This window comes from Coffea eugenioides, chromosome 11 (assembly GCF_003713205.1).
Source record: "Coffea eugenioides isolate CCC68of chromosome 11, Ceug_1.0, whole genome shotgun sequence".
NCBI lineage: Eukaryota > Viridiplantae > Streptophyta > Magnoliopsida > Gentianales > Rubiaceae > Coffea > Coffea eugenioides.
The window spans coordinates 33454304-33481311 of NC_040045.1; the positions used below are offsets into that span (position 1 = coordinate 33454304).

General features: G+C 33.9%; 2 protein-coding genes across 2 annotated transcripts; one reads left to right on the top strand and one right to left on the bottom strand.

Annotated features, from left to right (window-relative positions):
- Positions 1 to 918: 918 nt before the first annotated feature.
- Positions 919 to 2455, bottom strand: LOC113752331. Its single transcript, XM_027296449.1, has 3 exons — positions 1689 to 2455; positions 1483 to 1594; positions 919 to 1431 (listed from the first exon to the last, which is right to left on the bottom strand). Exons 1-3 carry the CDS (start codon positions 2453 to 2455, stop codon positions 919 to 921), a joined length of 1392 nt encoding a protein of 463 aa, XP_027152250.1.
- A 1674-nt stretch (positions 2456 to 4129) lies between these two features.
- LOC113752332 (receptor-like protein 14) lies at positions 4130 to 11507 on the top strand. Its single transcript, XM_027296450.1, has 5 exons — positions 4130 to 4265; positions 4369 to 4497; positions 9283 to 9420; positions 9683 to 10962; positions 11064 to 11507. Exons 1-5 carry the CDS (start codon positions 4130 to 4132, stop codon positions 11505 to 11507), a joined length of 2127 nt encoding a protein of 708 aa, XP_027152251.1.
- Positions 11508 to 27008: the final 15501 nt, after the last annotated feature.

Genomic DNA, 27008 nt, shown 5'->3' on the forward strand with positions numbered 1-27008 from the left:
GATCCTGCTTAAGGCTGTCAATCTTACTCCTAGAGTTAGTCTGGGCATTATTTCTCCACTTCAAGAGTTCAATTCTGCAATTCCTAATCTTTCTAGTCACTTTGAACAAATTTGAACCCTGTTCCTCCCTACTCCAGGCTTGCTCCACTACTTGCTGGATCCCCTCTTTTTGGAGCCATCTCTTGTCAAAGTAAAACCTCTTTTTTTTCCTTTCTATCCCTGGATTGGTGTCTAACAAAAGCAACGAGTGGTCAGACGCTAGAGTCTCAATGTGGTGACACTTAGCACTCTCAATATCTTGAAACCAATCCATACTACCCAAAACTCTATCAAGCCTTTGACGAATCTCCCCTTCATTGTCCCAGTGATTGCTCCATGTCCAAGGGTGGCCTTCAAAACCAATATCAACTAGTCTGTTTAGCTCAATGAAATGTCTAAAGTCCTTAAAACTTCTCTCCTCCCTAAACACACCCTCCCACTTTTCTTCATTGGACAGAATGTCATTAAAATCCCCAGAAATCAGGTATTTAGATCCCCACAACCTACTTCTATCCGTAAGCACTCTCCATTGTTCCTTCCTGATCCATCTATCACAACTAGCATACACTCCAATGAACCACCATGCCGCCTGAGATTCATTACCTTCAATCTTAGCTTCTATAGTAAAAGCAGTAGTGACCACCTCTACAATTTGTGTATCCTTAGTCCAAAGTAAGGCCATCCCCCCTGTTCTATTCATAGCTTCCACGGACACATTGTTGTCTAGCCTTAACCTTCTAGCTATTCTATCTATGACCGTCTTCATGTTCTTAGTTTCACTTAGGAAAAAGATATTTGGAGAGGAGAGGTGATTAACCTCCCTCAGCTGGGGAACTGTCAAGGGACTCCCCACCCCTTGGCAGTTCCACACCACTACCCTCATTTACACCTGGAGGTCCCATTAAGGAAGGACCTCTCCTCATTTTCCTTATCCCCCTCAAAATACAGCTCCTCCAACTGTTTGGTTTTTTTCCACTGACACATATCCTGATATGCATCCTCCATCACTTCATCTCTAAGCAGGATCTTCCTCTTCCCCACGTTCACCTGAGGATTAGCATTAACCTGTATCACCTGTAAAGGTCTTCTGGTTCTAGCTGGAGTCTTTAACTTTCTAAAAGTTCTCCTGGTCTGTCTGTCCAGTAACCCCACCATCTTATTTTCGCCTTGGGTTTCCTGGTGAAACACTACGAGCTCTGATTCTTTCTCTAAGACTCTTGACTCCTGGATTTGGTTGTGCACTACTTCAACTATATCCTCCTCCATCTCTTCCTCTATATGAGAAAGCTGGAGGTCTTCCCCTTCTTGATTAAACTGAGGTAGCTCTAAGTCCTCCTTGTCGCCTATCACCTGACCCTCTACTCTATTATGAGAGACTACCTTAAGAGACTCCTATTGAGTAGAAGGCCCCACAACCCCCTCCATACTATGATCCTCCCCTACACTTTCACCTTCCTGGTTACTACCCCCACCACTGCCAGTGGCCTTGAGGACCTCCAGCAGACTCTGATTGCTATGCCTTTTAATTTTCTCCTGTTCGACCAACTCCCCATTCCTAAAGGACCAGTAATGTCTATCACTATGTTCAGAGACTCTAGCAGTTTTTTTCTGAGGGGAGACCCTGACATTTCCGGCTCTCATCCAGGGACCATACTCTATCATTTTTTTTCTGAGGGGAGACCCTGACATTTCCGGCTCTCATCCAGGGACCATACTGATTCTCATCAGTATTCCCTCCTAGCAATCTCCTATCTTTGCAAGACCTCTCACTATGTCCCACAATTCCGCAATTATAATAGAAATCAGGACACCTTTCGTATTTGAAAGCTATCCATTTACCAGTTCCTGCTATTCTGACCACAGTACCTCTAAGAAGAGGTTTAGATAGATCAGCCATGACTAAGGCCTTCAGATGCCTACCCTCTTTGCCTCCCACCTGAGGGATTACGACATCTCTAACTTCCTTAAACACTGCCCCTATCTTTCTTCCAATCTCCTTAGACAACCAATGAACTGGCAGATTCCAGAGCTGCACCCAAAGAGGTGCCGTCACGAAAGCTTTATAGTCATCTTCAATGCCTTCCACCCATCTTTTAAGAACAAGCATCTGGTTATCTATAACCCAAGGCCCTCCCTCCACTATTCTATCTTTATCTTCTGAGTTTTGTAAGTTAAACTGAAACACATTTGGTCCCAGTTCCACCACAGACAAATTCCTGGGATACCCCCAGGCCACAGCCACAAAGTTTTTAATACCAGTGAAATTAATGACTTTTTCTCCTAAAACTCTCCCAATGATACTGTTTTCACAAGCTCTCACGCCAGTTTGAAAGTCTTCCCCCTCTAGCATGAGTCCTACCAGCTCATTCCCTTCAAGGGAAAACTTCTGTAATATATCAGACAGCTCTCCCTCCATGGAAGGCTCAGCAAATCTAAGATGGAAAAAAACACTCTACCCACAGGAGATAAAGACCAGGACCAAGCCGTAGAGAAGGAAAAGAGCACAGAAAAAACAAACGGAAAAGCTAAGAAAGAGGATCGAGACAGAAAAAAGAGCCTGCTGAAATAACGGATCACAACAGGTAAAATATCATTGCTCACTTATACGCTTAAGAAGACAGGGAAAACAGAGCACTGACTCTCCTTGTCCAGACGATAGCTTATCATAGTTGAAGATTGCGACGCTTGAGCTCCCTTCCTTCATGCACTGACTAGCTTCAAAGAGATGTAGCCACCCTTAGCTTTGAATCAAACAATCTCTCGTTCAATTACTGGCTGAAAATCAAGCTTCGGGAGTGCGGGAGAAAGCAAGTTTTGACAGAGTTTGAAAAAAAACCAACTTCCCACCAAAAAGGTGAGTGAGCTCTTATCCCAAGAGAGAGCACAGCTACTTTAGAGTGAGAAAGCCTCTACGTTAGAGAGAGGATCTATATTCCCAAGAGAGAGCACAGCTCTTATCAGTTTATTGCCTTTTCTTCCTGCAATGTCTCACTAAAAACCAGCGGACATACTCCACAGAAATTTAGGTCCTAAGACAGCAGTAGATAGTGGGACACACTAGAAGTGCAAGTTATGAGATCTGTGACCTTGACGAGCTTCCAACTTCCTGTTATGATATTCTAGCATTCTTTAGAGATCTGCAGACCACAACACCATCAGTTGTTCGCATGGTATGCATACCAAGTGCAGCAATACAGGAGTCATCCGTCCCCAGATGAGGCTGAACCTGTTCCCAGATCTTTTTCTTCTGAATCTGATTGGGTGATGCGGCATCTGGGAGACTCTCCTTTTCATCCACAGAACCATCATCTCATCATCATCGTCATCCTCCACGTCGACGGAGGAGAAGGAGGAGGAGGAGGAGGGGGCCGTGCAGAAACAGCGTTCCACCCCCGGCAACGATGTTGGAATGGGAGTAGTCGGAGTAAATTTTGTGATGAACGGGGAAGGTGGCAGAAATGGTGGTGTTAGTTTTTTTAGGAGTAGCCCAGGAGGAGGAGGCGTAGTAATTGGGATTAGTAGGAGGTGAAGTGGAGAATGGTGGTGTTAGTATAATCGTCTTCTTCTTATCTCTGGGCCTGAGGAGGAGGAGAGGCTGCAGAGCCGGCGGCGTTGAAGATGAAGTAGCAGAAGCAGTGGCAGAGAGAAGTAGAGCTCGTAGTAGTACAAGACGACGACGACCATATCCATAATTACTGCTACCACTGACCAGCAGCAGTAGTTGGAGGAGAAGGAGGAGCCTCCCCTCAACAAGCTTAAGAAAAAAATTGTGGTGAGAAGGCGGTCACCTTGCTCTCAAGAATTCTGTAACGTTGGCTTCCAGTTCCGGACTGGAGAGAGGTGAGAAGGCGGTCACCTTGCTCTCTTCCAAGTTAAACACAAAAAGGAGAAGCGGCCGAAGGAGAAAGAGAAGAAGAGTAATTCAAGCCAACTTTGGTCAGTCACATCTCAGAACTCACATACCATTCTCTCTTTTTTCTTTCTTTTTTTTTCGACCTTTCTTTCTTTCTTTAGTGCAAGTTTCCAAAAGCCCCTCAGTTCTTCTTCTGCAACAAGCAACATTGAAGAACAAAAAGAAAATTTAATCAAGATGGTTGAAGGGGGAGTCTCAAAAGCCGGCAGAACTGAGTTCACGGAGTACTGGCGCACAACATGGAAGACACCCTACATCATGAGATTGGCCTTATCCGCTGGAATTGGAGGTCTCCTCTTTGGTTATGACACAGGCAATCCAGAAAACCACCCCACCCACCCCCCTCGTGCTTCATCACAGAAGATTGCATCCCTTTTTATTCGCCTCTTGCAAGTTGCATCCCTAATTTGCTGCAGGAGTTATTTCCGGTGCCCTCCTTTACATTAGAGACAACTTCAAAGCTGATGACGGGAAGACATGGCTTTCATCCACTTTCCATCATCCTCTCTCAAGAATTTCTCCTTGTTCAATTACTACTACTCCAGGTAAACTGTTCTTGTTAAAAAATTTTCAGGAGACAATTGTCAGCATGGCTGTTGCAGGAGCCATTCTTTGTGCTGCATTTGGCGAATGGACAACAAAATTGGAACCACTTGCAGGGGACAGCAAAATTGGAACCACTTTCACGTTCTAGTACAGTGAGTGCACGCGCCACATTCCGTCACTCAATTGGAAGGAATCCATCAATTGTCCAATTTTACGCAAAATTGGATAGATTAGGGACCAAATTTACTTTTTGAAATAGATTGAGGACCAGTTCCGTGCATGGGTAATACATTGGGGACTAAAATTACAATTCTCCCTTAAATCAAAATATTCTAAAATCATTCGAGGGAAACTTGCCATTACATTGGTATCAGAACTTCTAGTTCGGCACTGCTTTTTTTTTTTTTTTTTTTAAAGAAAAGAAAAGTTCGGCTTTGTTAATCATGGAAAAAGTGTATATTAATTTACTCACCAACAATATGGAGGAAAAATGTCCTTACAGATAGCTGTCTTCGTATCAAAGCCCAGTTTTTACGTTTTGCTTTTTTGTAAGTTTATTTTTAACAGCTAAGGGTTCGTGGGGTTTGGAGATGTTAGTAACAAGAATCAAAGTTGAAACAATTAAGATATTAAGATAACGACCGTTTTGACAGGTCATAATCAAGATTAGTGAAGCATATAGGATGGATATCTTCAGTCAATGCAGGACACCAGAGTTGAACCACTGTCGTTAATCTATAGCAGTCAAAATTAATGTTTGGGTGATGGGTACAATTTGATGGATTATTTAGATTGTATAATTACTGGGTCAAATTTGGTGTTATCAACTAAGTCAAGGTCTTCAATGGATGCTGGTCACCCAATTACCAATTTATAACTAAACACATACCTAACCTCATTCATTAGTGGACGTTTTGGATGGGCCAACTTAGTTGGGGTGAAATTTAAAACTCCCCACTTGAAGAAAAGTCATATGGTGTAATTAGTTTTGGCTTATGTTATAAACGTATAGGTACTATAACTATGACATCCTTTGTTTCTCACCCATATAGACAATGAGATTGCCTATTAGACAATTACATTTTTTTTGCCTGCACAGATGTTGAAATGGGCATTGAACCCCAGTAAAGATTTATGCTTTTGCTTCATCGGATGCTGAGAATTGACTGCTTCAGTTTTTTCTTGCTTCAACCTCTCATCAAGTTTTATGCATAGTTGTTAGCTTTAAAAAAAAAAAAAAAAAAAAAGCAAACATTTATACTAAATCTTTGTCGACATAGAAAATATAAAAGTGTGACCAATTTTACCACTTACATCCTTTTATTTGGGGCCGAATATCGAAAGCTTCTTATTGTTAAGGGCCCTTTGCTTGATATATGCTGCAGGCAAGAACCGTGGTGGACCGCTGAAAAGTTCCAATAAGTGTTTCTTTTGCCAGAAATTAGTAGGGAAGAAGAAGAAGCTTCCATATGAAATTTAACTTTTGCAATGAAGTCATTTTGGATTTATATTTGACCCCAAATTTTATGTATATTTTCTTTGTGGCATAGTTTAAAGGTGAATTTGATTACATCATCATTGTTTTTTTTATTATTATTATTAAAAACATTGATTACACACTCATTTGACTATAAAATTTAATTTAAAAAAAAAAACCAACAATTTCACTTTAATATAAAGCCATGCGTGTTGAAATGTAGGTTTTCAAATTATGAGGAAATGTGTACATTTGGTTAGCCACGGGGTTTCTTAGAATTTAACTCGTGCTTTGCAGGTTGCGGGAGTTGGGCTAAGTTGCAAAATCTCGAATCTTTGTGCCTCGATGATAACAACTTCAACAATAGTATAATTCCATGTATAACTGCAATTACTGAACTTAAAATGCTGTCTCTTTCTGATTTGTCTTACTTAGAGGCATCGTTTCCTTTAGAAGGTATGTTCATTTACTCTCCAGAATTCTTATATGAGGGTTTCTTTAACCATTTTATGCATTTTTTTTTAAAAAAATTCTATCTGTTCTATTTTTTTTCTTTTCTGCTTCTTTTTGTTTTGGGTCTTGTTTAGCGCATAGAAATAAATGAATATCTAAGCTTAGAATAACTGAGCATTGTTTATTTGTACTCTATTTCAATTAATTGTAGAGCACCTTATTTTTGTCGCTTTTACCTTCGCGCGAATGTGGGAGATTCAAAGTTGTTTGCATTTTAATCAGTTAATTTATTTCTTAAATTTGTGACAGATATTGTTGCATGTACCAAAATTATAAAGTATATATAATATCAGAAAAGATAAAAATGTCCAATATATCTATCGGCATGCATGAAAGTTGATGGCGCGCAATTTGCCCATTCTAAGAGCTCTTGGTTGCTGCAGAATTCAATCGTCTGGAAAAATTGGAGCTTCTTGACTTAAGCTTTACTCAATTTTCTGGTTCATTGTCCTTTAAAGGTGCGTTTGTCCAATTTGAGATAAAGTTATACATGATCAGAGTATTAGCTGTCATTTTCTCTTTCTATATCGAGTTTATGAGGATAGGATGGAACTATCTAACTTTTTCTATATCGAGTTTATGAGGATAGGTTTAATTAACTTTTAGTCGAAAAGTGAAACATGAATAAACAGTGGAAGATCTATGTGTGAATTTAAAAGGATTAGGTATGTAAATTTTTCTTTTCATTTTTAACTCAGAAATCCATTCATTGACTACCAGAAAAATTCAATACCTTTTGGGTTAAATACTAAAACGTCCCTGTAGTTTGTTGAATGTTCAACTTAAATCTCTATAATTCGGAAACCTATATTTTACCCTCTTGTGATTTTAACTAAATTGAAACTTAGACAGAAACCATCTAAACTACATTCTTAACTCTCTATGATTCGAAAACCTACATTCTAGTTCCTCATGGAAAACAATCTTAATTAGTCGTTAACAACTTTGGAAACTTACCTTCTAACTCCTTGTCGCAAACAATTTCAATAAGTCCTTTGACAACTATATTCTTAACTCCATATGGTTCGAAAACCTACATTCTAATCCTTCATGAAAAACTACCTCAATGAGTCCTTTGAATTAAGAGAAGATTAATGCAACAAATTCAATTTAGTTACAACTATAAAGGATTAGAAATAGGTTTTCGAATCATAGGGAGTTAAGTTGAATATTCGACAAACCATCTTAACCACAAGGTATTTTTCGGTATTTAATCCTATTATTTATAAAAAGGCAATTTTGACATTTCATGTGCAACCATTAGTTTAGACAGTTTCTATCTAAATTTTAATTTAGTCAAAACCATGAGGAACTATAGTGTAGATTTCCAAATCATAGGGAGTTAAGTTGAACATTTGGCTAATCACAAAGTATTTTTTTATATTTAAACCATACTTTTTTTTTACTTCTTCTGCTCTCATTTTCAATATTAATACTTAATATTATAAGGGCTATTTGGCTTATGAAGTTCATGGTCTGGTAATGAATTCAAAGTGCAATTTTTCAGGAGAAAGTGAATCACTAGTCACTTAACTTTTTTGGAATATCATTTAGTATACTGCACTAGTTTTTTTGCCAATTGATCAACTAAACTCTTAATCAATTAAGTCATTCCATCTATTTTGCACAATTAAAAGAGAAAAATTCATCGCATGTCAATCGCATGTTACATTTACAGGAACATACTCATCACTTCATATATGAAAATAGTATAATGAACTAAGTAAGCATTTAGAAAAGTTTAGTGACAACTGACGTACTTTATAGAAAACTTTTTGTAAACTAAAGAAAAAATACAAAAATTATATTGGCAAAAAGTTATGACACCAATGGTCCTTGCAATCCTCAATCTTTTGAGAAAATAATAGAAGTACTTTAGTTAGAAAATAAGTTGATTTATAAAAAAAAAATAGAGAAAGAAAAACTACAAAAAAAAATTATGGCAAAATTTTAAAAATTTGATTGGCCAAAAAGTAAAGAAGAATCTAAAGTGGAATTTCTGACAAAAGAAATTCAGCATTTCCATTTCAAAAAAAGAAATATTTTCTTGTTATTCTTCTCTACTTATTCATCAACATAATATTTCCTTAAATATTTTTGCCTGACTTTTTTTTTGTAGCTTTTCTTTCTTTTTGTTCTTTAAGAATATAAATCCTTCATGCCAAAACACTTTTTTTTTTAAGAATTAAAAATGCAAGGACTAATTTTCTTTCAAAAAAAGTGCATCAATGTTAAAAAATTCTTCTAGTTTGCTTTTGAATGATATAGGGTTTGAAATCCTCTCAAATCTCCCTTCTTGTTCAAATTACTTAGGAGTTATTTGGATATATAAATCACCAATTATTTTTATATTTAAGTGTATTCAGACAATTGGTAAATTACAAACCCAATACCTCTTAAAAATCTAAACAACTAAAGCGATTTGAGTGGATCTCAAATCCTTCATCAAATTCCTCTCATTTAGCCCATCATGCATTTTTTTCCTCCACAGATCGATAAAGATGCCCCAACTTAGTGTGTGTGGCTAACATGCCATAAATTTTGTCTATTTTCACCGAGCAAATAGATAGAATGTCCCAATTTGATCACTTTTGGCGCTTTAGCTTGTCAATTGACATGGAAAAATAGTACAGTTAAAAAAAATTTGTTGATCTATGGTCCATTTTACCCTATTTTTAAAAATACAATAGTTTAGATGACTACCTGAGTTTCTAAAAGAAATAGGGATTCAAAGATAGTTATGTAATTTTGATATTCTCAAAACTGTAGTATTAACATAAAGTTTTGACTGAAGAATTGAAGCTGGAAAACTTGAAGGTGCTCAATCTTGGAGATACATTGTTTAGCCAACTCTCAGCGATTGAGGTTTTAACTTCTCTGAAAGCGTTATCTTTGAGAGCTATTGGTACTAATGATTCCTCCATTCTTCAAGGTAAGAAGTTAGGCTACGAAAGGCTCGCTTGTTTACATAATGTTGCAATTTACTTTTAAAATGTTGAGGTAGAATGGAATGAAAATTGACAACTAGCAAATCAGTTTTTTGAGTAGAAGATATGGTTTCACGGTTTGAGACATAACCTTTTGAACGTTTGTTGCAGAAATTTAATGATCTGAATTGGCTATATATTGACAAGTCACACTTAGCATCAATTGTTATTGTATGAAAAGCTCACAAGGAACTTGTTTCTGGGCAGGAATTTGCAATTTGAAGAATCTCCATGAACTTGATCTGAGTTGGAATGAATTTAATGGGTTTATTCCTATGTGCTTCAGCAACTTGACATATCTACGATTTCTCGATCTCTCTTATAATCATTTTAGTGGGAACATACCTGCAGCTCTCATTGCTCCTCTCGTACACCTTGAGTATATCTCTCTCTCTGGTAACCTTTTTGGAGGTTCTTCTTCTTTCAGTTCTTTGGCCAACCATTCGAGGCTTCAGGTGTTCAAAGTTGTAACTTTAAACAATGATTTACAAGTCGACACTGAAGATCTTGCTCTTCCCCCACCATTTCAGCTAAAGGTTCTCTATTTATCTGGTTGTAGCTTGAACAATCGGACTCAAAGAATCCCAAGTTTTCTACTCCATCAGAAAGAGATATATGTTCTTGATCTTTCTTGCAATAAGTTAGTTGGGGAGATTCCCACTTGGTTGCTGGAAAATAACACACAATTCCAATCTCTTAATCTGCAGGATAACTCTTTTATGGGTTCGTTTCTAGTGGATAGCTCTCCAAAAGTAAATATAATCATGTTAGACATCTCAAACAATGAGGTTAGTGGTCAGGTTCCTCACCATATGGGTTCAACTTTTCCATCTCTGAGGATCTTGAATTTGTCAAGAAATTACTTTGAAGGCAATATCCCCCAATCACTAGGAAACTTGACAGAAATATGTTCAATAGATTTGTCTTATAACAGGCTATCAGGGGAAGTGCTAGAAGAAATTGCAACTAGATGCTCCTCGCTTATGAACCTGGTATTGTCGTATAACAATCTGGATGGAAATTTCCCTTCTACGTTCATGAACATTTCAAACCTATACATCCTTTATTTGGATAGTAACTATTTCATTGGGCGTATATCTTATGCATTATCTCCTAGTGTAAGTGTATGTTATCTAGACTTTTCATATAATAGTTCAAAGGGCAGAATTCCTAGTTTGATTGGAAATTGTTCATCATTGATATCTCTTGATATGTCAGCCAACTTACTAGAAGGGAGCTTACCAGATGCTATATGCAAACTTTCACAACTTGAATTTTTAGACCTCTCCAAAAATCAGTTGATCGGACCTTTACCAGCTTGCTCCCAACTTACATCATTCAAGTTCCTAGACCTGCATCACAACATGATCTCAGGTTCCATCTTAACGATGCTGTCTGGAAGCTTCAATTTGAGGACACTTGATTTGAGGAATAACAAGCTATCTGGTGGTATACCTCGCTTTACTGATAAACTTAAAAAGCTCAGCGTTCTTCTGCGGGGAGGGAGGGGGGAGGGAATGAACTGCTAGGTCATATTCCATTGCACTTATGTCAGCTGCAGAAACTGACAATTATGGATCTTTCTCAGAATAAATTTTCTGGGCCACTACCTTCATGCTTTAGTAACATCTCTTTTGACACAGATGCCTTTCTTACCAATGGGAAGCTTATTACAAAGGGAGACTCAATGGGATACAATAAATCTAATTCCTTGGGTATTGAGGAGTACACGTTTGACATTTTGTTAGATTCACCCATGGAAGAAGAAGTGGATTTCACAACAAAAAGTAGAGCAGAACGCTATGCAGGGAATATATTAAATTTCATGTCTGGACTTGATTTGTCGTGTAACCAATTGATTGGAGCGATTCCTCCTGAATATGGTGATCTCAGACATATCCGGGCATTAAATTTATCCCACAACTACTTGCAAGGATCTATTCCCTCAAGACTTTCCATGTTGAACCAAATAGAGAGCTTGGATCTTTCTTACAACGATTTGAGTGGTGAAATACCTTCAGAGCTGGCATAATTGACTACCTTGTCCATCTTCAATGTGTCATTCAATAACTTGTCTGGAAGGGTGCCTGATACATGGCAGTTTGCAAACTTTGACGAAAGCAATTATAGAGGAAATCCAGGTCTCTGTGGACCATTCCTCAAGAGAAGTTGTTACCCCTTTGCTCCACACCCTGAAAATGTTGGTGATGATCAAGACATAGAAGTTGATGGTGCAATTGATGTGGCAGCATTCGCTTGGAGCTTTTTTGCTTCATATATGGTGATCGTGATTTCATTTGTGGTAATTCTTTGTGTTAGCCCTTATTATAGAAGAGCATGGTCTTTTTATATTGATTATTGGATCCTATCGAGATTCTACGAGTATTGCAGGTCTCGTTCCTCGGAGAAAAATCAAACATGGAAAGTGTTTAATTGGAACATGAGAAGGAGATGAATTGGTCCTAGTTACTCTATTGAGATTCTCGAATTTGGAAAAAGATCCAATGTATTTGCAAGTATTGAAAGAGGAACTATATGAGGTGAAATTCTGACGTCCAATATGCTTTGCACTAGAGTTTTTTTTTTCTCATATTTGCGGTTTAATTTTCTTTATTTGCACAATTACTATTTCTTTTCTGAATAGCCATAATTTTTTTGCCTAATTAATGCATGAAGATTAGAGCGGCTTTGGATAATTTTTAATTGGTCAAAAGCAAATGAATGATCAAGTTGCGATTTTGCAATACAAATAGCCAAATTGTACAGTCGCTCAACTTTTTGTTTTCCTTTTTCTAGCAGCCTAGGGAGAGGAAAGGGGGATTAAAACTCAAATCTTTATATTTTGGGATTTCAACCTTAGTCACTAGATGATTAATAAAAATGTGGCACAGCAAGGAAATAATTTTTTATTTCTTGATTTATTAGTTTAATTAACTTGTAAAATTTGGAAATATTTCACTAATTATTTTTTTTACAAAAAAAAAAAATCGTATCAATATGAAAATTAGAGCAGTTCAAACTATTTCTAACTTGATAAAATGGGTTAACTCAAATCGAATCTGCGTCCACCCCTAGTTCTTACTATGTAGTAGATACTCCGTGTAACAGAAAAGACAAAACGGGAAAGAAGAATGGCGTGGATGAGCACAAAATTCTGATTTTGAAATGAGAAATAAAATATCCTTCAGTCATTGGTGGTTGGACCCAAGTCAACGTCCCAACCAGACTCCAGCAACGTTCAATCACCCTGATTGATTTTGCATATATATATATATATATATATATAATATATATATATACTTTAATATGGATTAACTTTTTATATACAGACAATGTAGTGATATTTTTACATTAGCAATTTTAGATGAATATCACATGTGCATGATTTGAATTTTAATTTTAAATTCATGTTATGTGACATGATCTAAATTTATTAGTATAAAAAAATATTATACATAAACAATGCATAGAAAAATTATCCCTATAATATAGTGGGTTGACATCACAAGCGTTGGTGCAATTATGGGCAATTGCGAGAGAGATTAGTTAGTCAGGTAAGACTTATTCAACCATTAAACTTTACTATAATTCTATACACTTGGGGGTGCCCGCGTATCGGGCGGGTGTTTGATGCCTATGGTTAGAGAGGATTTTCATTAGACAAATAATAGTACATTCTCGAAAGAAATATAGTCATCAAATATGATAAAGCTAATAATAGTACATTCTAATTGCAGCACACACTTGTACATTTTGTTTTACTAATACTTTTACAATTTTATCATTTCCAAAAGACTCCTACAAACGTCAGTTGAAAATCACTCAAGAGCAAACACAAATTGTTTCAGACAAAGGAATATCTTTCAACGGCTAATTATAGCAACGTGTTAATCGCACAATGTGTTAATATGTCTATATGTTAATTATACAACAAAAACCACACTTCAATTAAATATATCTAAAACACCATTCAGTAATTATACCAACACATAAGCTTATATGAGTTGTACTCCATGCAAAAATGTTTGCAAAATAATTTCATATTTCAGAAATATCCAAATGTCTCCATAAATCAAAGTTTTAAATGTACCAAAGTGAGGGCATTTTGATAAATTTACCTAAACACATGCTGCCCTCAATTGTACCAAAAGTTTGAAAAAAAAAAACTTTACAACATTCCATATTTTCAAAGAGCCTCCCTTTCATCATAACTCATTCTTATATAGTATAAGAATATAAGTCCATGACTATGACTACTATAAAAACACATGATTATGTGTTTTATCATAAGTGATGGGCTATCCTCTGTCTGCCGTATCTCTTCTAAGTTTGGTAGTCCATGAGAAAGAAATGGATATTTAAAAATCACCGCACCATTTTACTTCTATTAATTTTTCAAATGAAGAAAATTGTTAAAGTGCTTTCTCACATCTCATCCTTTTTCAATCTCACACCTTGAAAAGGATACAATTTATACCCTCATATTCTTTTAAGTCCCAAAACCCATCTCAGGCCGCGTTTTGGTTTTGTGTACCCAGGCTAATTTAGGGGCTCAAAATGGCATCACAACTCAGTTGGTGCCCAAAAGAAATGGCAGAAAATTCTAGGAACATGTCCACTAGAAATTATGCAAGCAAAACTCTTAATGAAAACCAGAAAGAAGTAAAATCACATTGGTTAAGTTGATAGATGAATATAATCAATCAAATACTGCTATGACCACCTCATTCAGCACCGAAGTCGCCTGGCCAGAACATCGGTTAAACACTCAATCTTTCTTTGCTGCCTCTTGACCATACCTTTTTTTTTCTAGAATTATAATGAAATTCAACCCATAATATAGCCTGACGAAAATGAAGCAATCTTGAAATAATTTTTTTAAATTTGACTCACTAATATGCTTCCCATAAATTGCCCTGAAGAAAATCATTATTTCTAGTCTTGAAACTAACGCATTAAGTCCTTGAGTTTGAGCTTTTAAGTTAGACTGGTTGATTGATGTATTAAGAAATTTTGTTTCGACAAGTTGGACACTTTCCATTTTTTGATAAAAGTTTTTCTTCCAAACTAAGCCTGATATTGGCAGTGGCTTAGCTCAGCTCAAGCTTTGAGCAACTTGATAAAAGGCTCGAATTGGGCCAAAGCTATTTCACTTGAAAGTTCATTGAACTCAATAAAAATGTATACAGTCTTGTACTTTCGTTAATCATTATGGCCACCTGCTAATAAATTCATTTTCAGAAAAGATTACATTTATATACTCGAGATCAATTAGAGAACATGAGTCGAACCATAGGTGCTCAATTGATTTTCGGTTTAAGTTCGAGCCAAAAATTTAAGCCGAGGTTGACTTGATTATGGGTGCGTTTGATAAAAGTGAAGTTTGAAATTTGAAATCTAAATCAATTAATTTATTGAATTGTTAAGTATTGGATCTAATACATTCGAGTGCATATCACATTCAATGATAAATAACTGACTTATTACTTAATTTTGAGAACAAGATTTGTGTAGAAAATTTAGTGCAACTTAATTAATTTAGATGTTCAATTTTGGGTTATCAAACGGTCTAAATATATTAAGATTTAAATTCATTAAATTTAAGTATTGAATTGGATTATCAAACAGGGCATAAATCTAAACTTGACTTGCTGATTTGCAACTTTAAATGTGAATTGGCTTGTGCAGTCCTTTCCACTCCATCACTTTGCTACGCAATTGGAATCGGGTCAATTATACAAGGAAAATTGTTGAATGTCATCTTAATGGTCTGACAGACAATATTATGACCTAATACTAACTTCCAAAGGAAAAGGCAAACATCTTTGTCCCGTTCATTTGTTCCCTCTTTTCTTGGCACTCCAATTTGGACGGTTTAGTGCAAAATTAAGGAGTCATCTTCTGCAGGCCAGATTTACTAGACAAGAAATTTCTTATCAAAAACAGGAACCGCAAAAATACTTAATTCACTCTTCCAAAGTAAAGGGGAAGGAAGGCAACATCTTTGTCCAGTTCATTTGAAATTCCCTCGTATTTTGCACTACAATTGGGACAGTCTAGCACTAAATCAAGGAGTCATTTTTTGTAGGCCAGATTGACTCAACAAGAAATTTCTTATCAAACAACAATAAATTCACTCGAAATTATTGATGCAATATAAGGACTTTGAATAAATATAATGATGTAGAAACCTCTATAGCTGCTTCTCAATGCACCAAAAATTGTACCAAAAAAAAAAAGAAATTACCGGTGCAACCAAAATCCTGGTTCTAATATGGGCAGATAGGAAAAGAGATTAGCAAACAAAAGCACTTTGCATATATACAGGTTGAATCTTCTCCCTGTCTTGGAGAATGGAGAACGTTACTAATTTATGTGAGTGACTTTTTAGATATTAGGATAATAAATATTTTAAAAACTTACCAAAAATGTAACAAATATTTGAATGGTCCAAAAATAAAGACTACATATGGTAGTTAAGATCGATGACCTATAAGGAGTACTATACTTGTTTAGGCAAAATACATCCATTTCCAACTCATAAGGACTATTGTTGCTCAATAGCTCCACACAGGATCACACTTGGATGAAAGTAATATGGGTTTAATTAATTAGTTAAATAAAACTTATTCAGAATTCAACCAGTAATTTTTAGAATATTTGTATCAACATAACATTTTATGACTCCATGATTGTGACTTTTATCATGCTATGTTAATGATAGTCATATTACGTTGGAAGTAATGCACTTGTTGTATATCTACCATATTTTGCTTATGTAAATTTTTCAAACGGAGAAAATTGAAGTAGTTTTTCGCATTTTGCTTTTGTTCTTTTCTTAACTCTCACTTTCAAATTGATTTAATCTATCCTTTATATACCAATTCCACAAGGGATAATTTCAGAAACCTCCCCTGAGGTTTTCGACAATTTCACTTAGTTCCCTTGAGGTTTACATAATTACAGAGAGACCTCTCTTGGTGTGATAAAAAGATAACAATGTCCTTCATTAATAGTCAACTCATTGAAAAACTCTATCAAAATTCCCATTTTAGTCAACTCTATTAATAGTCAACTCATTAATAGTCAACAATTCCCATTTAACTATCTATCTTCTTCCTCATACGTTTATTTTCCTTTCCAACTCATTTATTTATTATTATTAACCAAATGTGTATTGTTGCCACTAATAAAATCACCATACACGCCAAACCACCAATACTTACATATCTTGGTACCTATTCCCAATTCTCGATTTTTCATTATTATTAAATAGTTTCCTTGCCCCCATTTTTGTTTCCAATTTTTGATAAGCATTAGCAAATTGAAATTGTCAAATGACAAGATGAGTGCTAATTTCATTATCAAACTAGATGGAAATGAATATAGTGACAGTGATAAAAAAATAAAAATTAAGGATAGGAAATGAAATAGGAACTAAATATAGGTTATACTGTTATAGTTGCCATGAAAAAAAAGTGTTCTTCATATATATTTATAATTGTATTGTATTTCTATTTTTGATTTACAATTATCGATGCTATTCCTATAGAGAAAATTTGATTGATTTTGAACTCTGTGCCAATGGAGTATATTAGATATTGATATTAGTAGTGATGATTTAGATTATTTTGTATTAAAAGGTGGCGGCCATGGATTGAGATATTGATGAATATTGTTGCGTATTAAGTAAAATCTGATATTGACATGAAATTGTAGGTAAGCTTTTGGGTATCTGATATAGTGTTTATAGTTGATACAATGATTTGCATCAAAAATTTTTAAATAAAAGAGGAACATTAGAACAAAGATAAGTGTTTATTTAATAATGCTTTGGATGTTGATGGATAGGTAATAGTGATAGCAATTAAAGATAATTGAGAGTAAACCATTTTTTCCTGTACATTTTTGTTGTGAATTATAACTCAAGGATATTCTAGAAATTTTGAAAAAAAGTATAGCCTTTTGAGTCTAGAACATTACTTAAATAGGGGAGATAGGTGTAATTTTTAGTACTTAAGGGGATTTTTCTGCAATTGTCAAAAACCTCAGGAGAGGTATGTGAAATTAACCCATTCCACAATTTTGGTCCCAAAACCCATTCCAACCCAAATGTATTTTTAGGTTTTCACTTTCTGCGTAGTTCTGATGTCTTTTTCCTTTTTATTTTTTGACATCTCATGTCTTGAAAAATAATTTTTTAATTTGACTCGTCAGTATACCTGGCAATTGGACGGGTTGGGCCGGTTTTAGACGGGTTAATATTGAATTTTCACTTAAATGAGTTATATCCAACCCGGCCAACTTTAGATTGGATTGATTTTGGGTTGGGTCATATTGGGTTATCTCAAACCCATGATCCAAATATGACCCAACAAATTAATTAATACATTTTAATACATAAACTTTTTCACATACATTTTAATTTTTAACACACAAAAAAGATTTTTTTCACACATATAAACACATTTTCACATACATAAATGTATTTTCACACACTCACTTCTTAAGTTCCTTGGAAACACATCATAAATAGAATAATATTTTAAATTGCTTGTATTGTGAATTTTAGATAATAAATTATACATTTAAATAGATTAGCTAAAAAAATTGTTTACTTAATTTGTGCTTTTTTAATACTACTAATTGATTGAAACTTATTTTTGTCACAACTTATTAACACTTTTCCTATTCATATCTGTTTTATTGTAAATTGTAATATTCTATGTATATAAATTATTGAATGCTAGATTATATTATACTTGAAAATGTAAGTAAGAGACACATAATTTGTTGTATAATAATTTTGAAATTATAGAAAATAAGTTTGTACTTTAGTCCTTATATTCTCAAAAATTTTATGATTCACGACTCTTGAAATTTTGCAAATTGTTGTGAAAGGTCCATGCATCAAAACTACATTCTGGGGATAATATGCAAATTGCTTTTTTCCATTAAACAACTGGAGACATTACTACATTTTGGTTCTTGGACTCGCTAATTAAGAGGAAAAATTAATTGTCTTGCTGATTGTAAGCTTCTCATGAAGTTGAAGATTAGAGGTATTTACTTCAGACAAAATGAAATCGTTGGACTAGCCATGCCCAAGTTGCCATAATTAATCAAAACAAAATAGAATCTGCAAGTCAACTATATTGATTCAAAGTTAATATCATGATCTATATACATATAATATATATTAGAAGGTATTTTTTTTTATTGATTTGGTACAGTTAGATAATTCATCACCTAATTAATTAGAATCATCTAGGATCATACTTGATGCTATGGTCATATTAATCTTTTAGAATTACCACGGCTCTAATATAAAGCAGAAAATATTATATCCTTGTAAAAAGTATTGGTATTGGTCCCCAAAAAATTATTAAGGAAAATCCCAAACTTTTTAAGAAATAAATGAGAGGAGAATTCATGAACTATTGCCATTTTTACCACAAAAAAAAAGAAAAAAAAAGGAGGAAAACAACGTACTCTTAAAAGGTATAATAAATTATTATAGAAGTTGAGCAAGTTTAACTACTGTTATAAAAGTAAGATAAGCATGAGTTTTTATTTCAAATTTCTTTTTTATTTTAAGTAAAAATTAAAAAAATGATTGAAAATATATATATAAGAGAATTTTGAATACAAGTTAATTAATGAATTATTAACACATGTCCAAATGTAAATAGTTGGGCATATGTGTATTAAATCTTGTATTTTGTTATGAAACAACTAAAAGTGTGGATGTCCCTTTATATTCCCAAAAGAATTAATTCATGATTTATGGTTACATTATGTATAGAAGTTACAATCCATAAATCTTTTCATGTAGTGGAGAAATCATTTCATAGGTTTCTTCATATTCTTGTAGTAGTGGGTGTTTAATAGAATTGATGTACCTTTAATCTTGTAGTACCTATATATAGAGGTACATTGACACCCTTTGGGAAGACTTTTTTATTAGTTGGAATATAAAAAAATCATTCTCCATTCCTCTACTTCTTTCTCTAATATCTCCATTCATACTATAAAAATTTATTTTATTAGTTTTACAACACGTTATCAGCACGAGTCTCTACTTCTGAGCAAAGGTGAAATAAGAGACTCTGTCGAGATTCTGCTAGTGTCAAATCAACTGTTGGATATTTTCTCGAGCAACTCTTGACTACCTATTGAGGTAAATCTCTAACTCACAAATTTATTTCAATTTCTTATGGCTAATATTTGAATGATCGCAAAATACAAGTGCCTACTGCTGAACAACCACTAAACACAAATATATACTGTTTGACATCTTTGATATAATATTTTTCCTTTTAATTCTACTTATTTATCTTTAGAATTATTTGTTATAAATACTTATATTTTGATGCATTGAGTTTTTATAGAAAATCAATTGTGTTTGAGGATCCACTTGTCCTTTGAAATGCTTAAAGAAAAAAATTCGACCACCCGAAAATGGTCGTTCTTTAACGAAAAGATTTGGCCACCAGAAGATGGTCATTATTTCAAAAGCCTGATATGATAAATTTACCTATGGCTACAAGAACAGAATTCTGCAATTTTTAGAATTATTTCTCAGTTGAAATTGTGTCGAGAAAATTTTACTCATAAGATATATTGAAAATGATATTCTCCACAATTGATTTCTCGAATATGCTCATGTAGTAGCAATATCGAGAGAAAATTTGAGAAGTGTTCTGTACTTATTGCATGCTAGTTCTAGTCCATTTCCAGAAGTAAATGCCGACTAAATTTCAATTTACTAGGTATGGTTGCTGCCATGTATTTTACTATGACAAAAGAAAAAGTTACCACTTGAAGTGGGATAATAATGATAAGGACAAAAAAGTAAGGATCCTGAAGATAAATGTCCCAAGTACATTTGACGAATCAAAATTATAATAACATCTTCCCATGGTCAATTTCTTTAAACACCCTGAAGGTGTATGATGATTGGTTTAATTTATGATAGTAATTAACTTTTCTTCCTGAAGAAGAAATGGATGTTAAATATTTGGGATCAAAAGATTATGGTGATGATATTTGTCCCATAAGAATTATGGTGACAATGATATGTGTCTCATTAATAAATGCTACTATATACACTATATTCTAATAAGAGAGACAAACACAATCAGTAGTAGTGCTTAAATAATTGAAAGCTCCAGAAGAACAACTGCTATATTTCTTCCTGTAAGAGAAAAGTTTATGATAAATAAAGCACTACTTTTTATCATGTCTCGAAAATTTTATTGAATTTGAATATCCGTCGAAATGGATATCAAATTGAGACATTAAATAAGACAATAATAAAGATCATGTTTAGAAATCAAGTGAGATAAAGGTTAATTATATCATAATAATCATTCGAAAGAGAAATGATTATCGATATAGTTGTCTTCATTCTCATTTGATTTATAATCATCACTTGCAGTAAACCAGAAGTTACTGATCCCAATGGATATGTGATTTTGACAAAAGTGAAAATATTTGAGAGTTGACAAGTATTTATACATAGTCTCTTTATATTATATATGGCTCCAAAAGAAATTTAAAATTTATGCCGGGTATAAATCACTTTTTACGATTAAATATCGTAAAATATTTGATGGGTGATCTATTGAATGATTTATTTATTCTGATGAGTTATGATTTCCGACATTAGGGGGAAGGAAAGATTAACCGAAAGAAAATCATCTGAAAAATTGGATTTTCTCGATCCTCATACAAAATAATGTGAACTAGAAGTTCAAGAAATTATTCATTTGCAGAAAACTGCAAACCAATTGTCAGATATATTATCGACTCCAGAAGAGTCATTAAATCAACTATTCCTGCAAGAAATACTCTGATTAAAATTGATGTTCCTGAAGGACATGCACAAGTGCTACAAATAAATTTAAGACCGGCCTACCTAAATAAGGTATAAATTGATTTCAAATAGCTCCAGAGATTAAATAAATGTTATGCAAAATTCAATCTCCTGAAGAGGTCGCTCCCGAAGAGCCAACTCCTGAACAGAATTAAATCATAGAAAATTTAATTGGAACCGAATGAAATGTAGCACTTGATATTATAGAAGTTGATGAGGATCATGAATCTAGATCGGTTGATAAATGTCAGTATAGAAATGATTGGCTAAAATGGAAAGATGCGATCCAATTTGAATTGGACTCACTGGCTAAAAGAAAAGTTTTTTGACCTGTAGTCCAAACACTTGAAGGTGTAAATCCAATAAGATATAAATGGGTATTTGTGAAGAAAAGAAATGAGAAAAATGAAATTGTAAGGTATAAAGCAAGACTTGTAACCCAAAGATTTTCACAAAGGATTGGATTTGATTATGATGAAACGTATTCACCTGTAATGAATGCTATCACATTTAGATATCTTGTGAGTTTTGCGGTACATGAAAACTATATATGCGTCTAATGGACGTCGTTACTGCATATTTATATAGAAATCTTGAAAATGATATTTAGATGAGAATTCTTGAAGGATTCAACATGGCTGAAGCATGCAAATCAAATTCTAAAGATATTTATTCTATTATACAAAGGTCTTTGTATGGACTCAAACAATCTAAACATATGTGGTATAACCGTCTCAATGAATGTCTAACTAAAGAAGGTTATACAAATGATCCAATATGTCAATGTGTTTTTATCAAGAAAAATGGATTAAATTTTGTGATAATTGCTGTATATGTTAATGATCTAAATCTAATTAAAACTCTTGAAAAGATTCAAAATAGTGTTGAATATTTGAAGAAAAAATTTGAGATCAAAGATTTTGGAAAGACAAAATTCTGCCTTGATTTACAAATTGAGCATTTGAAAGGTGAAATTTTTGTCCACCAAACTGATTATACTTGGAAGGTATTAAAGCGATTTTATATGGATAAGGCACATACATTAAGTACTCCAATGGTCGTCAGATCATTAGATCCTAATAAGGATCATTTCAGACCACGAGAGGAGCATGAAGAGACACTTGGTCTTGAAGTACCATATCTCAGTACAATTGGTGAAGAATATCGGAATGCAACAATTAAAAGATCTCAAATGATGTTTGCATCAAGGGGAGAAATTAATACACAGAAATAGTGTACTCTTTTTCTTTCACTAGGGTTTTTGTCCCGATGAATTTTTTCCTAGTAAGGTTTTAACGAGGCATATTCTTTGTGTAATAGACATCCAAGGGGGAGTGTTATGAAACAACTAAAAGTGTGGATGTCCCTTCGTATTTTCAAAAGGATTAATTCATGATTTACGGTTACATTATATATAAAAGTTACAATCCTTAAATCTTTTCATGTAGTGGAGAAACCGTTTCATATGTTTCTTCATATTTTTGTAGTAGTGGGTGTTTAATAGAATTGATGTACCTTTAATCTTGTAGTACCTATATATAGAGGTACATTGACACCATTTGGGAAGACTTTTGTATTAGCTGGAATATAAGAAAATCATTCTTCATTCCTCTACTTCTTTCTCTAATATCTCCATTCATACTATAATAGTTTATTTTATTAGTTTTACAACATATTTATTATTTTGAATTACTTTTAAACAAGTTGGGTATTGGATACCCAAATAAAAAATCCAACCCGTCCAATGAATAAGTTAGGTTGTTCTTATGCAACCCAATAAAACCCATAACTCAATTGACCTAACCCATCCTTTAAAATTAATGGGCAGGTTGGGTGAGTTGTTGGGTTTTGGACTTTTTTGCGAGCTCTACTCGTCAGGTTACTAAATTCAGTTGTTGGAAATTTTTCTTCCAATAAATTGCGGTGAAGAAGCTGGATATCACTGGTCTCGAAACATGTGCTCTAATTTTAGCTATGAAAGCTACTCAGTTTTGAGCCATTAACTTAAGAGATGCTTCTGAGTTGGAAGAAAATGCTTCATTTTTTTTTCTGGGTGCAAAGGAAGAAAATAATTTCGAAGAAAGAGTATTTTGCCAAAATAATCTTCCTATCGAAAAATAATTCCAAAATTATTCACTTGCAAATATTGTTTCAAGATAAATCATGTTTGATATCTCTTTTCTTACTCATCATTCTTATTTTTTCATCTCTATTACTCTTCTTGTTGGAGAAGGGGGGTGTTCAAGTCACAATTGCTCACAGAAGCATAATATGATACTTAACCAACAAAAAACTTCAAAATCTGTCCTTATTCATTGGTTATTTTTTTAGTAGTTCAGAGGCTAGTACTTGTACATGCAACCTCAAAGGTAAATAAATGCTATTCTTTTTTTATTTTTAATGTTATAGTGATTACAAATTTCTTATGGCATTTGGAGTATTTTGAAAGTAATTGTTCACATATAATTTCACAACAATGTGCATGATGAAAGGTCGATGAGAAAAATGATTTCTTGGCCATTTACCGGTTATGATATTTGAACATTTATATGGTATTGAATTTTGCATAAAACATGCCTACATGAATCCGTTGATCAATTTGCTAAATTCAGTATGTTTACATTCTAATTGTTTGAGATGATCATACTATTAGTTTGTGCTTTTTACTTATTCAATGTATTGATTTCTTTCTTTTTTCATTGGAATTCTTGTAATATTTGCAATTATTTAATCACACTTTCTTTTTTTTTTTTAAAGTTTTTTTTTTTGTGCCTTCATTGCTTAAATTCTCTAAGCGTATAAAACGTCCAACATAAAATTTAATTTCTTTTAAAAATCCTTGGAGATTCATAACTTCATGGTCGATAGTGTCAAATTATTCATTTATACACAATGAGTAATCGACGAAGTCACAATAGCTGTCTTCAAAATAAAAAGGTTTCAAAGCATGAAATCATCTTCAATGGAAAGTCACCCACCATTTTTTTTTTTGGTGAGATGAAGATTATTTTGGCAAAAAGCTCTCCGAACAAATTGGGTGATTTCCATATTGGAATGAATCATTATTTTCCCAACTGAATAAACTGGCTTAATGCTTGACTCGAGCTCAAGCAACAAAATTAAGTACTTAAGCCAATCTTGAGTCCAAAGACATTTGACTTGATGGTTGGTCAAGCCCAACAACGTATGTAACATTTATTCATGGACTGGAAAGGAAAACCTACTCTTTTAGACTTTAAAGCTTCCTTAAAGACGCTAAATGCTCATCTTCGCCATCCTTCATGGACTGGAGAGAAAGGTGATGGAGCAAACAGTGGCTGTTGCGCATGGGAACGGGTGAGTGTAGTGATATTACAGGGAGAGTTCAGAGTTGTTGAGCTCCAACTTTAATCTGATACTTAATTGTGATCGAGTCCAGAATCGTCAGAGCTGGTATTTTGATATTAGTAAATCTTATATACATTGATAGTATATATACTATTATGATTAAATGTATGACACATGCATAACATTTAGATTTTAAATTTAAATTTTAGATACGTGTCATGTATTTAACGATGATGGTGCATACATTGACGGTGTGTATAAGATTAATCCTTTTGATATTAGCAGTTTTTCAACTCTGAAGGACCTGTGAGTGAGAATAGCTTCCAAATTAAGTAAAGTGTAAGGTAAAATGCATGCGCTATCATCTTTCTTCAATTCATTTGTTTCCTTGCAATTTGCGTTGCAAACTTCATTCTTAGCTCTCTCTCTCTCCCTCCTTACAGTGGAGGTTCTTTTAATTTTCTTACTTCTTCCTCCATCTACAGCTTGAATGTAGAGATCCTTAGATCTACTCCCTTAGCATGACTGTTTTACTGGAATCTAGGATCCAACCATCAACTTATTTCACTTTGATGGTCTAATTGACTAAAATCTTGATGAATATCTTAGAAGATGATAAACTAATCGTTTCCTTAAACGGCACCAAACTGTTAATGTAAAAATTTGACTCAACTATGAAGACTGTGTAGTAACGTCCAGAGTGACCCGTAAAAGATGGACTGGGCTTTATCTCCTGGAAAGCTACGAAGCTTAATTTGGTCGTTATCTCGAGGCCTTAATAGGCCTTGAGGTTTTCCTGAAACGGCGCTGTATTTCTCTTGGGCTCTAATCTTGATTTCCAATTAGAGCCAATAGGAATTCATTTTGGGTCAAGACATTTCATTGGTCTGGGGTCTTAGCTTCTATAGGTAATTCAATGAGTGAATACTTTTTTTAATCTAAGAAGATTTGAAACTAGGAAAGCAAATGAGTTGGATCGAATTTTGATCTAATTGAATCGAGTTGAATTTCGATTAATTTTATCAAACTCGAGCTGGACGAGCTCTCAATTAAAAATTCGAGTTCGAACTCGACTCAAATTTGAGTTTAGTCGAACTTAAATTTGAGCTTAAAAAAATAAAAATAAGTATTTTATTTTAAAATAAATGAATAAAATAATAAATTTTCTTCACAAACAATAAATATTAGGGAAATTTATATAATTTTACTATTAAAATAAATATCAATATATAAAATTGAACAGACTCGTGAGCTAACAAACTAAATATCTTTGAGTTTAAATTTGAGTTCAAATTCGACTTAATCAGTTCGAACTCAACTCGAATTCAATGCTAATCAAGTTCAAATCGAGTTTTGACTCGTCCAACTGCTTGTGATTAGCTCGACTCCTGTGCAGTCTTATGTGCCTGTTTGCACAACATATCCATCAATCCATTCTGACCAAGATTTCATTACATATAGCTATGAAAAACAGTTGTCTCGAAGAAGCCATTTAACTGTTGCTTTAAAACATCAACTAGGCAAGGCAGTGTCCAGACAGAAAATAGCGTCTAATGACAACGATGGAAGCAAGCAGTTCTCTTAGCTTTCTTCCTATTTCAAGCCTCCTCTCAGCCATCTTACAATTGTCTTTTAACTGTCAAGAAACTCGAATTGATTAACACTATACTCTGGTATCCACTTTTTTTTTAGCATTAAAACAACTTACAATATACAATGCTTTATTATTCATCCCCAGTTCAAATAGGCGATCACATCCAGGCATTCATGTTACATATAAAGATCAGGAGCTTTCTTCAATCATCCAGAATCAAACAACAATAAAAATTGGATAGCCAAAAACTTGAAAAAAAAAATTACAAGTTTACGGTGGCAGATATTCATATCAAACGTACAAAAATCAAATTAGCCAACAAAAAAAAAAAAAAAGAAAATGGAACATAGAAAAATCAATTGATAAGAAAACTTGCACAACCTAATTGAAAAACCAGCCACAATGGTTGTTCCAGTCTTGAGAAAAGAAGGGGCTTTTTGACCCTTTTTCACCAGCATCCCATTCCTTCTACACAAATCGAAACTGAATCCAATGGTCTTGGAGAATCCCAAATTGTCTTTGAGCAAGAATATCCCAAATATAAACTCAGAAATTGGAATTTTCATATTATGGTGTATTAAACAACTAATAATTTTTTGTTATAAGTACATACCAACGAATTAAAGTATTTCCAAAAAGGAAGAAATTCCAAACTATAATGGAGCTATCAGAAAATGGTTATTCACTGTTAATACATCTTATTTAAAAAAAAAAAAAATTTGCCTAAGTTTTCG

Excerpts from the sequence above, each read along its gene's own strand:
- LOC113752331 (XM_027296449.1), bottom strand. The coding sequence starts at position 2,455 with ATGGAGGGAGAGCTGTCTGATATATTACAGAAGTTTTCCCTTGAAGGG. Across the intron at positions 1,595-1,688 it reads AAAAAAAATGATAGAGTATG|GAATGGGGAGTTGGTCGAAC; the intron begins GTCCCTGGATGA and ends CTGGTCCTTTAG. Across the intron at positions 1,432-1,482 it reads GTAACCAGGAAGGTGAAAGT|GAGTCTCTTAAGGTAGTCTC; the intron begins GTAGGGGAGGAT and ends TCTACTCAATAG.
- LOC113752332 (XM_027296450.1), top strand. The coding sequence starts at position 4,130 with ATGGTTGAAGGGGGAGTCTCAAAAGCCGGCAGAACTGAGTTCACGGAG. Across the intron at positions 4,266-4,368 it reads CCTCTTTGGTTATGACACAG|GAGTTATTTCCGGTGCCCTC; the intron begins GCAATCCAGAAA and ends AATTTGCTGCAG. Across the intron at positions 4,498-9,282 it reads TTCAATTACTACTACTCCAG|AATTGAAGCTGGAAAACTTG; the intron begins GTAAACTGTTCT and ends TTTTGACTGAAG.